Source organism: Protopterus annectens, chromosome 12.part0 (assembly GCF_019279795.1).
Source record: "Protopterus annectens isolate FY-2018-M chromosome 12.part0, PAN1.0, whole genome shotgun sequence".
In the NCBI taxonomy this organism is placed as follows: domain Eukaryota; kingdom Metazoa; phylum Chordata; order Ceratodontiformes; family Protopteridae; genus Protopterus; species Protopterus annectens.
This window is the reverse complement of record NC_056746.1, coordinates 360,641,436-360,654,288: the sequence shown is the minus strand read 5'-3', so window position 1 is coordinate 360,654,288 and position 12,853 is coordinate 360,641,436. Positions and strand designations below refer to the sequence as shown.

General features: G+C 39.1%; 1 protein-coding gene across 5 annotated transcripts in view; it reads right to left on the bottom strand.

The window, feature by feature from the left end:
- NPRL3 (NPR3 like, GATOR1 complex subunit) overlaps positions 1-12,853 on the bottom strand; it is a 1,033,612-nt gene that overhangs the window by 642,499 nt on the left and 378,260 nt on the right. For 4 of the 5 annotated variants that reach the window (XM_044089441.1, XM_044089439.1, XM_044089440.1 and 1 more), the window contains 2 exons: positions 9,638-9,775; positions 1,899-2,055 (listed from right to left, as the gene is read on the bottom strand). In XM_044089441.1, coding sequence (XP_043945376.1) covers positions 1,899-2,055; positions 9,638-9,775 — 295 coding nt within the window. The remainder of the gene's footprint in view (positions 1-1,898; positions 2,056-9,637; positions 9,776-12,853) is intronic. The other variant, XM_044089442.1, reaches the window with a different exon arrangement.

Sequence of the window (12,853 nt, the reverse complement as noted above, 5' to 3'; positions counted from 1 at the left end):
GTGTAACTGTTATAGTAAGCATCAAAGCTGCAAACTTTCTTTCCACACTGGCATTTTTCAAATGATGTACTTCTTTTTCTAAGCATAAATGGATATTTAAGAACTGCATCTAACATCAGTAACCTAACTCCCGATGAAAGGTCCAAAAACTTGAGAAATGCTTGTCCAGTAAAAGGTACTGTATCACATCTGTTCCAGGGTCTTTGTATTGTCTGTTAGTGCACAAGCATAGTATTCTTAATTTTTCCTACCAACAATTAAACTGGATGACTTCAGAAAATAAGATTAGGTACTTACATGAATGTAATTATATACCGTGGTGGTACAGTAGTAGTGCTGTTCTCTCACAGCAAGAGGTTCTCCCGTTGGATTCTCGGCTGAAGTGCGGGGAGTGCCTTCTGTGTGGAGTCTGCATGTCCTTCCCATGGTTGGATGGGTGTTCGAAAGACATGTGTAAATGGGCGTGCCTTCATTGAAGGCTGGACGTCGAGCTGGCACCTCGGCGTTCGTGAAAATCTACTGCCAATCATTAGTGTACCAGAGTTCCTCTGTGGCGACCTCTAACCAGGAAAAGCCTAAAGACAAACAACAACTTACATGAATGTAATTATCATCTAGTGTCTTACTCATAAAATGAGCTCACCATGAAATTAACTGAATTTTCATTCTGTCAATGCATGTCACATGTTGTTACTTTCAATCATATGACTCTCACTTGGTCATACGTGCTTACACATCTACTCACCTTTTATTTTATTGTTACATTTTCAATCTCTGATGTTTTAAATACATTATTGTACTGTCACTGCATATACATTTTAACTGATTAACTTTAACATTACAATTTTTGACATATAGTAATTTTTATTTAAGTTTTCAATTATTCATTTTTTTTTTGTTGTGTAGTACTAATTTTGGTAACTGCATATCTTGGGGGATGTTCCCTCTGGTTCTCTCAGCAAATGGATCTTACTCAGCACAATTAAAATAAGCAAATGAATGCATTCATTAATTCAACATTTTTTCAGTCTTTCCATCTCATGTACGCATTTTATTTATTTATTGCCTTTTGTTTATCAGGATGGTCCAACTGGGCACTCAGGCCCATTTTCAGAGGGGGGTCCAGGCAGAAAAGTTCCATTAGAGTTGCAAAAATTATAAATAATTCCGATGAAAGAGAACCAGTTTCTTAACAGTAGAAATAGGGTTTTAGAATTATCCAATGGGTAATACAATCAAAAAATACAATTTGATTTATGTTGAGTGTGTTATATACAATAATAAAAAAGGTTGCATTTACATACACAGTAATATACAAATTTTAATTACATTGGAGTGATGAAAAGCAGAATACAGTTTATATAAATATAGATAGGATTTATTTACATCTACAGGATAAGGTAGAAGACCTGGAAAGTGAGGGGTTGGTAATAATCTAAAGATATGACAGAGAGAATGTCAGTTGATCTTTTGTGGGATTTTACACATTTAATGACTACATCTGGATACTCAACAACTGGCAGAAGCTCTGCAATGGAAGAATGCATTGTGATCGCTGGATCATGCCTTTACAGATGGGCTATGGTAAAGCTTCACAGCAGAGGAACATGTAGATGAACAGAAAATATCCAAGATATAACAGAAATCTCAGTAGGGTCTCTTCATGTGTTGAGTTCCCATGCCAAGAACATTAACTAACATCTCTTCACGGGTTCAGCTGCTCTTCAAAAACATTACATATCCATTTTGGATCTTAAATTCAAATGCTAGATTTATGCTCCTGTTTTCACTAGGATGTGATCAGACTAAGTAACAGTCTCCTTATCACAGGGCAGGAAGCACACCTAAATATCATTTTTATTATGTGACCAAGGATCAACACCATGATAGTACCATACCTGCAGTAATGCCAGGTCTGCATCCTGTGCCAACTGCTGTAAGTTTTTAACAGCAGAAGCAGTCTTGATCACTCGAACCAGAGCTGGAGAGCAGTCCAGTGGCAGCTCATTAAGCAAAGTCTTCTCATCTTCAAGCAGCAAGAGAGAATGATATGGCCTACAGAAAAAATCCAACATAAGAAAAAAGATAATTCAAATTAGACAACATATCTTAATCTTATGTAATAGCACTTATCCAAACGTGTAGTATCTAAAAAACAGAAGGACGTTGCTATGTAAGCTGATATGCTACAACAAGAATAAACTGATATTACAATGACAGCATACAATGTGGCAACACACAATGCTGGCATACAAAAATGACACAGCACAATGAGAATATGTAAAATAAAGTACAGTTTTGTAAGTAAACATACCATAAAAGTAGATGTTCAAAGGATCATTGCTGCAGTAGCCTAAGCTATGGGTTAGAACCTGCAAGGATATAACAGCCAGACAGCTTCCAAAGTATCAGGGCACCTTCTACATGCCCAAACTGTAAGTCAGCTTGAGCTGACCAAAAAGGCAGGTTTGGGTGCCAAGTCTTTCACAGCTTTCATGCCAAAAGACACAGCGAGGCTGAGCCCTGAAAGGGCGATATTACAAAAAACAAAAACTAAGTCCACACTCTGGCATAAACACGCCAAGAAACAAGGGTGATGGAGGGAGGGAGGGATGGAGTGGCTATTGCAGCAGTGATCAATCAAACATCTACTGTTATGGTCAGTTACTTAAACAACTGTACTATGCTTTTCATATCGATCACTGCTGCAATAGCCTAAGCTATAGGGGTAGAGTACCACAGCTAACTACATTTGGGAGGTGGAAGGAGAAGAGTCATAGAGACTGGTCCTAGCAAAGCCTGATCTAGACCTAGAAAAGGAATCAAGCTTAATGTGCTTTGTAAACGTATGTGTAGATGACCAAGTTGCTACTTCTAGAATCCTTCTAGAATCCAACCCTTTCCAAAAGCCATAGATGAAGCCAAGGCCCTGGTAGAGTGGGCCTTGACCTTGCCTGGAATAGTTTTGTTTGGTGAGTACAACAAGAGGTAATAGCCTTAGACAACCATTTGGAAATGGTCTGCTTTAACGCATGTTGTCCCTTCTTCACACCTTCTCAAGAAATGAACTAGAGATCCGAAGGTCGGAAATATTTAGTTCTGTCACGATAGTACTGGCATTGTCTGTGGATATCCAAGGTATGGAGTATGCTTTTGCCCTCATTTTATGTTCAGGATAGAAAAAGGGGAGATGGATAGTTTGGTTTAAAGTAAACTCGGACACCACTTCAGGCATAAAAGAAGGACTAGTTCTCAAAGAAACCTTGACCTTGTGGAAAATGAGGTAGGGCTGACTAGAAGAGCTTGCAATTCTGATACTCTTCTTGCAGAGGTAACAGCAATCATTAAAAGTGTTTTCCATGTTAACTGAGCAAGTGTTTGCTTCTCTACAAAGAGAAGATCCCAAGGAGGGTCCACTGATTTTCTTGGAGGCTTCTTATGCAAAATCCCTTCCAAAAAACATTTTGACATTAGAATACATTGAAAGAGGAGGGTCTATGCACAGACACGCTGAAATGGCTAAGAGAACCTTGATGCAGGAATAAGAAAGGCTATAGGATAATACCTCAAATATATATGGTAAAAACAGTAAACCGCTAGCCCTGAATGCGTGCTGGTTACGTTGTTGCCACAACCTAGAAAACCTTTTCCATTTGCTAAAATATGATTTTTCTAGTATCAGGATTTCTTGCCTCCATTAATACCTGCTGCACATCCTCAGTAAACAGGTGCCTAAAGGGAATTAAAACCCCATCTTCCAGGTAGCGATCTTGAAGTCGACTGGGTTCAGGGTGTATCAAATACCCCCAATCTTGTGTGGGTATGTCCAGTCTGTGAGGAAGCTTATGGTAACTACCCCTGGCCATTTCCAAAAGAAGAAAGAACCACTGCTGCCTAGGCCAAAAGAGAATCGCCACAGTGATCTTGGGGGGATCCCTTCTAAATCTTCAGAAGTAGCATGGCTATCAGTGGAAAGGGTGGAAAAGCATAGATGAACACTTCTGTCCAAGGAAAAAGGAAGGCATCTATCTTCTATGCCCTCTTACACGGAGTCCTGGAGCAGAATCTTGCCAGCTGATTGTTCAGAAAGAAATAGGTCTACTTCAAGAACTCTCCACAGACAGATCAAATCTTGGAAGAAATCCTGATCTAGTTTCCATTTGTGAAGGTCTGCCCCTGTCATATTCAGCTTACCTACCACACAATTTTGGTCTGATAAAGTAGGATGCCTGTAGAGTGACAGTGTGCTGTGAAGCTATATACTATGCTAACATGGCTAGTCTTCAAATGGAGTATAACCTCATTCCCCCCTTGCTTGTTGATGTACCACATATGAGTGTGGTATTGTGGTACTGATTGCAACAACTTGAAGAGGTCCTGGGGACCAAAAATTATTCAGAGTTGAGTGACTTGATCAGGACAAGCATCTCTTTTATATTTATGTGCTTGTGTCCCATACACCTTGCTCTTTTGTCCCTCCTGAAACTGCACCCCAATAAAGTACTCCTGTTAAAGGAAATTTGAGGAGGAGGTATACGTTTATTTTTCACTCTCTTTTTGCAGCAGCTTCCCCATGTATGGATGGCCACAACATTCTGACAAGACAGGGAAGCCTTCCCTGTTCCCTCTGCCAATACCAACAAAAGTGTCTCTCCCTCACCCACTAAGGGGACTGCAACAGCCACTGACGATGTGGCTAACCCTTGATCTGTAGTGTCATTAAATGTTACACTAGAGGGATCTGGGGTAAAAGATGAGAGTCTGAGGTACAATGACAACAACAGAGTCACCCACCTGTGGTTGAGGCAAATTGCTAGCCTGCTGTGGTAGCAACGACTGTTTGCTTAATGTTTTGTTTTCATTGCTGGAAGAATGACTGTCTATTGGATTGACCGTTTGTTTTATGTTCAAGCCGAAAATGGTACCTCTTTCCCGGGGAAAACAAACAGCAAAAGCTGGTAAAGACTTGAAGTCTTTAAAAGTCAATTTTTTCATACAAAAGCACCATAAAAACCTCTTTAACACATTTTGCCAACCCCCCATAAGTAAATTAAATACAATTTCTCCGTAGAAGAAAATGATTTTTAAATACTTTAAGCAAGTTTTAAATTGAAAGGAAAAAAGACAGCTCTCATTTAAAGTACAGTACAATCTCAGGAATCTGTTATACAAACTCCTATCTTTAAAATAACTTTGTTAAACAGGAAAGTGTTAATAAGCAATAAATATTTTAAACTGGAAGCTTTTCCCCCAAACGGAACGTATCTGCCCAGCAAAGGAACAGAACAAGCTGACTGCTGATCCCTGAAATCCTCAGAGGAACATACTCTTCTGTGACAGGTGTCCAAACCTGTCTTTTTAGTAAGTTCACCTTGAGATGACTGATGGTTTGGATGTGTTAAAGGCACCCTGAAGCTTTAGAAGCTGTCCGGCTGTTATATCCTTGCAGGATATTACCCATATAGCTTAGGAGACTGAAGCAGTAATCAATATGAAGAACATTATGGGTATGAAGCAGCTGACAGCAGTACAGTGAAAGTGCCATTTATAATTTATAGATATTTTAAAATACTTAATATAGTATACTAAAAATATATTTCTGTAGAATAGAGATATAATATGCCTACCTGTACTTAGCGGAAACACATCACATAACCAAATGAATATAAAAGCATGACAGCAAAATTGCAATTCTACCTCATGTAACAAGGATACTAACCATTCCAGTGTGAAGGCATTACACAACACACACACCTCTCTATCAGAAATGTGAAACTTGCATCTGTGAGACCTGCAACTTCAAAAATTAAACTGCAATTACAAAACAAATACAGAGAATCCTGAATCTTAGTGCAATGCTTTTAAAGTATCTTTGCAGAGGGGATGCACCCCACACTCCTGCTGCTTACATACACTATGAGATGACTGCACCTCTGAAAAGGTGGAATACACTTGAGAAACTGCAACTTGGATGTACATATTCCATACTAACACTTTTGATTCTGCTGTTACAAATATCACAATTATGGTCCTCGGAATTTTAATAGAACACCACACTCATTAGATTGTTGTTAACTCAAGTATGCATCCATGTTAAACCTCAATTCTGCTTTGATTGGTTTTAGTACACACTTGCATCACACCAGAGATTTAAACGATAAATTTGAAACACGTTTTTTTCATGCCATTATTACCAATTTACCATGAAGTATTGTTATAATTCCCCTATTAAGCATACTGGTGCACGCTCATGCACACACCTGCACACTTTTATACATTCATTACTAGTTTACTTCATCCACTATTTGTGTGTGTTTTTTCTACTGGTTTTCATTGAATAAACATGTTTTGGGGCTGTAAACACGAAAACTGTCTTATGACAGTTTTTTTTTTTAACTACAAATCACTGACATTGTTTTGAAATAATTTCTAAATATTTTTTCTGAGCTATAAACAACTTAGTTTTTATACACAGTAATACACAATAGAGGTGTTCTAGTTAGATAATGTTTATGGTTAGATAGCTATGTCTTTTTTTCTTGTATCAATCCAGTTAACTCTTTTTACTTATCTACCTATGTATATGATTTTAGTTCTTGTCAGACCTGATGAAGATTTTATTGCATTAGTTAGGTGAAAGAGATGTTTATTTATTTATTTTACATTTGTTGACCGGGATAGTCCGACTGGATACATGTCCATTTTCAGCGGAGGCCCGGGGAGAAAATCTCCACACAGTAATGTATTATATATAATACAATAGACAGGCAATTTAAAGACTATACGAGTCAAACTGTTGTAAATATTCAAACAATCATAAGTCAGTCTTTTTATGTGTATGTTATGCTTTTCTTAATACCTCATTTAGTAATACGAGTCACAAATAGGTAGTGTTTTCCTTAACTAAGATTTAGTTTGACCTAATCAGTAGTAATGTGTGGGGGTGGGTACTTGCTGGTCTAAAATGCACTTTTTACAGCCCTGTTTATACTGTTTGCCTGAATAGACTGGTTTAAAATCAAACAATACGTATATTTTCCACACCTACTTCTAAGTATATAAAAGCTGATAGATTTAACATTCTAAAATATTTCTGATTTTTGTTACTGAGGATCACTTGTCTGAGACGAATAAAGGCTTGTTGATTTGGAACACTACCTGGTTTTCATGATTTTTAGGAATTATTGCGACTGAGCTCATCAACGAAGTTTTAAGACCACTAATTTCTCTGTTTTTTTATATTTTTCCTCAGCACTCCTAGTGGAGAGGTTGGAACTAAACAGATTACTATGCTTATTAATTTTCTATATTTTTTACAGCCATGTTTTATATACATATATATATATATATATATATATATATATATACACACACATATATATATATATATATATATATATATATATACACACACACACACACACACACACACACACACACACACACACACGTGTGTAAATACAAAACCCACACTTGACTGTCTAGTTGCAGTCCAATAGCAAATGTGTCTACATTTGTGTATTTCCCATTTATATCGCGTAGTATTATGCTGCAATGGCTTATGCTAGAATGGACTACTCACATCATAAAGCAAGTCATGTTCTGAAAAGGGTGATGCTGCACAGTCAAGCTCTAACACACATGAATATGTAATCTGTTATATCGAACATAACTGAGGCAGTTGCCTACATAGTCTATTAGTCTATTCAGACAGAGGAAAAGACATACAGACATGCACACAAAAGCTCATTTTATAGCAGCAAAAATTGGAAAATTAAATGTTAAGGCAAAAAGCCCAAGCTCCATCTCCTCCCTCATTGTCTACACCCCTACTCCACAGCTCATGTTTACACCAGAAAAAAAAAAATGGAAGTTCCAACCCCTCCAAATGCACATCACACAAAAGGTCTCATCGGATCCTAGTGCCATCACCACTGAACCACTAAGTGTTGACAGACTGATGTACATTTTCTGTCATCACCGGAAGAATAAAGATGCCTCATGCCATCATACATACATGGTGATGTTTTACCCCAGGCATTATACAATAGATTGATATAACCGCCCTGTCTACACACACAGAGATGGTGTGAGATACAAGGCTGATAATTTACCAGGTGCCATCACCTCTGTGGTGGGAGGTTGGCATAATGGGTAAGGTGCTTACTTTACAAAGACAAGGTACAGGGTTTGATTCTTACACGGGATAACTGACTAGGCTTAAAATGCCCCACAAGGACAGTTAGCCTAGTACTAATCTATGAACCTATATATTTCAAGCATGGGCTGCTGATGGCTGGTAAATGTAACAATGTGCACTGGCAAATCCTTTATATCATTACTGCTGCCATGCTGATTGCAGACTGGGTGCCATTTCATCACTCAGCATAGGGGAGAGAAGGCATTTCTAGTTCTGCTTACCACTTAAAAAGACACATTGTGCAATTCAGAAATCTTGTTCACGACTAGGAGAAAACCCTGAAATATCCTGCATCTATTGGCTAAACTGCATGTCCCTCTGAATGGATCACCTCTACAATGAGGCCTAGATGTGGTGTTCTTTTCAGCCAGCAGATTCCTTGCTTCTGTGGGCCATCTTTCCTCTTACTAGTGGGGGATACCACACCTGTTATCCATTCTAATAACTCCATAAAGTGCTCCCACACCCAAGAAGTCTCAACTATTCTTAAGTGGCCACACAGACTGATTACGCATTTAATATTTCAATAACAATTTTACTTTGGTTCTATAAATCACAAAAACAGTTGTATTAATCCAGCTCTGTGTCATAGAGGGATAAAGTCCTGACTATGAACACAGAAAATCCATATCAGATTAATGCTTCTGGTACTGAAGAAGGCAGATAAAGGAGGATGGGAATGAGCAACCTATAATGGCCCACTCATACCGGGTGGAGGTGGGGGTTCAGCTAAGCACACTACAACACTGACATTCACTGGAGGCTGAGTACAGTACCAGTATGAGGACAGTGAATCAGCAGCAACTTGGCGGTGACCAGGGTTGACACCAAATAGCTCTTGCAGTCTGTATGAGCAAACATTCACAGGAGCTCTTATAGGCTTGTTTTTCAGCCTTCAGGCTGCATTCAGTATGAGACTGCAGCACAGAAGGGTCTGGGAATTTCCCTTACCCCTCTGTTCTGCATTCTCAGAATTTGGTATATATAATTAGGAGGGAGTATGTGGGTTCTGGGGGCTTGCTCCCGTGCAAAAATATTTTTAACTTTTTTTTTTTTGTTATTCGACCTTTTTAGATTTCAGCTATGAAAATCGCTGTCTTTTTTTGCATTCACTTAACAGGTAGTTTGCTACTTGATGAAACATACCAAAAAGCATGCACTGTAGCCAGAGCCAGGTATGAGTATTATTTTGCATGTGCTGTAAAGCCAAACCCATTCGGTGCCACTAGGGATTAGTGGTTAAAGCACTGCAAAACATACCCTATGGGATGCATGGATGAAAGTATCTCATTGCCGACTCACACCATATGGGGGATAAATGGTTCCTGCTCTATTGAGGAAATGAATAGGTCAGACTGATCATGTGTGGCTGATAGGTGGCAGGCAGCTTGGGCACAGAAATAATAAACAGTTATCACAGTGGAAGTGACAACTTACCGGATAGCTTTCAGGCTTCGTTCAATGGCTTCAGGTGGAATGAAATAAGAACCAATGCGATGAATTTTATTCGGAAGGCAGAAGCTCACCTCTAGCCAGTTATTAATGTGCAAGCGCACCACTCCTGTTGTGCATAATCTGTAGGAAACGGATACAAAACATCAACACATACTAAGAAGTGTGAATCACTTTAAAGAACTGTAATGGGAAATTTTTTTTTTTTTTTTTACTACAGCTCCTCCACTAATTTCTACCATCATTTGGTTGTGCTCAACCTGCATATATGTACATGATTTCTGTACAAGGTAGTTTTGGACTACATTTATTGTATCCTTACAATAGTTTCCAAATTTTCATCTTGTAACCTAGTCATGTCTATCTGTATTCTTTTACTTTCAATTGTAAGTACAATATGGTGCTTTTTTCTGTTAACTACTGTAGTATGCAATCCTGGATGAGACTGCAATTGGTCATGTATGGTCACTGTCTTACCTTGGTAAACAAACAAGCAAACAAATTGCCTCAGAACCTGAAGCTGAATGCAAAGTAAAGACATGGCATTCTTACCAGTTAAAATATTGTGTGGATAAAACTGTACAGGCTTCTACAAAATCTCTCTCAAGTAAGTCATTTCAGGAGTAGCAACAACACAGCAACTTACAGAACATAATACTACTCAAAAATAATTACATATGAATATAGATTTAAAACAGAAATATTAAAAAATAAGCTAAATTAGCCTGTAACAGTGGCATAGAAGGATAATGCCCTGACTACACCTCAGGTGATCTGAGTTTGAATAGTGGCTCTGGTGCCTGACTATAAGCAGGGAGGTAGGACATCCCCATCTTGTAAGGAAGGATGATGGCTCCCACCTGGCTTTAACCACTGTTCTGATGATAGGGCCTTGGCTGAAGAGTGTAGGCCAGTGCTGAAAAGATGTGAATGTGACTGCCCAAGCTAGTGATGGTAGCACCTGCTGGTGCATGTGGGGGAGCATGCATGAGTGGACTGGGGGACAGAGGCAGCCTTTGCAGTGATGCAGGTGCTCACATCACCATCACAGGCTTGGTTAAGCAATAAAAATGGAAAAAGCTCTTATCGCTGGTATGCAGTCAAGATTTCAAAACACCTTCATATTTGACTGAATACTGTATTCCTGGCTTGAAGTTTGATAGTTAGCAGTCATGGGACAATGAAGACGCCAAAAATATGCCATCTTGGAGAAATACTCAAATCATCTCCAGTAATTCATTCCAAGTGGAGTAAAAGCCTAATCCCTCTCTAAATCTCATCCCAGCAGACAAAGAAACAAAGATACATGCTATGGAAATTCTTTTCCATAAAGGTTCACAGTTAGACCAAAACAACTAAACTCAATTTACAGTCTCATAAAACAAGACTGACTTTAATACTGTGTAACAACTATATGCCTTCTGCAAAACTCCCCCTTGATTCATACTATTTCCAGGATTTCTGCTCTTTTATGTTCTTCCATTACTTACAAATACCTTCTAGCAGCAAATACAAACAATTTTTTTTCAGTTTAATGAACGACTGATCTCCTCTCCATCAACTTTCTACAAAGCTTGGCAACACTTACAAACAAGCTCTTTTTTGTCATGTAAATCTATGTAGTGTCACAACTATGCATAATACATGACAGTACCCTGTGGTACGTCATCACACACTGACCCCTTTAAAAGGGGCTGGGTTCCACACATTTAGACTTGGGTCAAGGAACTAATGAGCTTGTGACATGGCAAATAACATAAGCAATGTCAACAAAAGGCTTGCTTGCTTGCACTACATGCCACTGAAGAAGCATGGAAGTCTTCTTGGTTTGCTAGTGTTCCTATACCAGATTTCAAAAAATCAGAACTGGTTAGCTGCTCTATTTCTTGAATAAAGTATAAAATGGAACCACATGCTTACAAACACAGATGTGCTATGTAACATGCCTGAAATGGTGCTGTACATCCCAAGTATTAGAGTGGTAAAGTGAATCCCTATGTATGGAAGATTTTTACTTATGCCTACAAAGCAATGAACCAGATAAATATCTGAGATGTATGAGGATAGGTGCCATTATATATTAGTGGACATCAGGTATTTCTGTGTTCTGAGCCATAAAGTGCTGCTGACAGAAACCATCTACTCTGGGCACAATGAATGCTAGCCATGCATGTTGTCCTACTCATGTGTAGGGGTATATATTTATTCATATATACTGACAAAGCACATACATAACACATCATGTTTCATATGCTACTGTTTTCATTGTATGTTCTTCCACTTACTCCAGGTTCAGTATAACAACAGAGATAAAAACCACCACCTGACTCCTGTTTGGCCTCTGTATACTCTTAATTCCCTCATCCACTTAACCCTGAATTCCACAATTTCTTTCTTGAAAATACCGGATACAATTCTTCACCAGGTGGGCCCCACAATCCCTCCAGAAGTCTATGGTTTGGATACTAAGGAGTCAAGGAGATCAAATGTGGACTTACTGGCAGGGAACCAGCAGCCATTATGAAGGCAGCAGTCATTCCAGATCCCTGACTATGGGAGCAGCTTGTGCAATAACCTCAATGCCTCTGGTGCATTCATCTGGCCAACAAACACTAGACATCATCAGCAGGCCCCTAAAAGAGGTGGCCTGTGAGGCTCCTGGTCTCCACCAGAAGTCACACAGACAGCAAAATTCCCCAAACCTTCTCCATGGAACACTACTCGACTATTCCTGGCCACTTGAACAAGCCACCTGTGTCCATTTCTGAACTCTAGTCACCGTGGCTAGTACACATTGTTTTGTACAGCTCCACCCACCCCGTAAGCATTCTATCACCAACTAACTTTCTGAAACCATCTAGGAAGCAGTGATGTAGCAGGTACCTCCCCCCTTACTTAACAGTGCCTTCCACCCTTACTCTCTGTGCATGTCCAAGCAAACATCTTGTTCTGACAGTGAATGGTGGTGCTTGTTTACACATCATACTTCAGAGCAGGTACACAATGCATATTACCTGTTCTCTAGTCTCATCCTTTGTGACTGTGCTCCTTCACTCTTTTGTAGGAAGTGCACTGAGAACATCTCAATGTGCTCTGTCCAGGGGTGCAAGTTGTGCTGCTTGACTACATTCATTACAGACCTGTTAAGCTTTCTCATCACATTATTTTGGCCAGTGCTGACGCAATCATGGGATTGTTGTC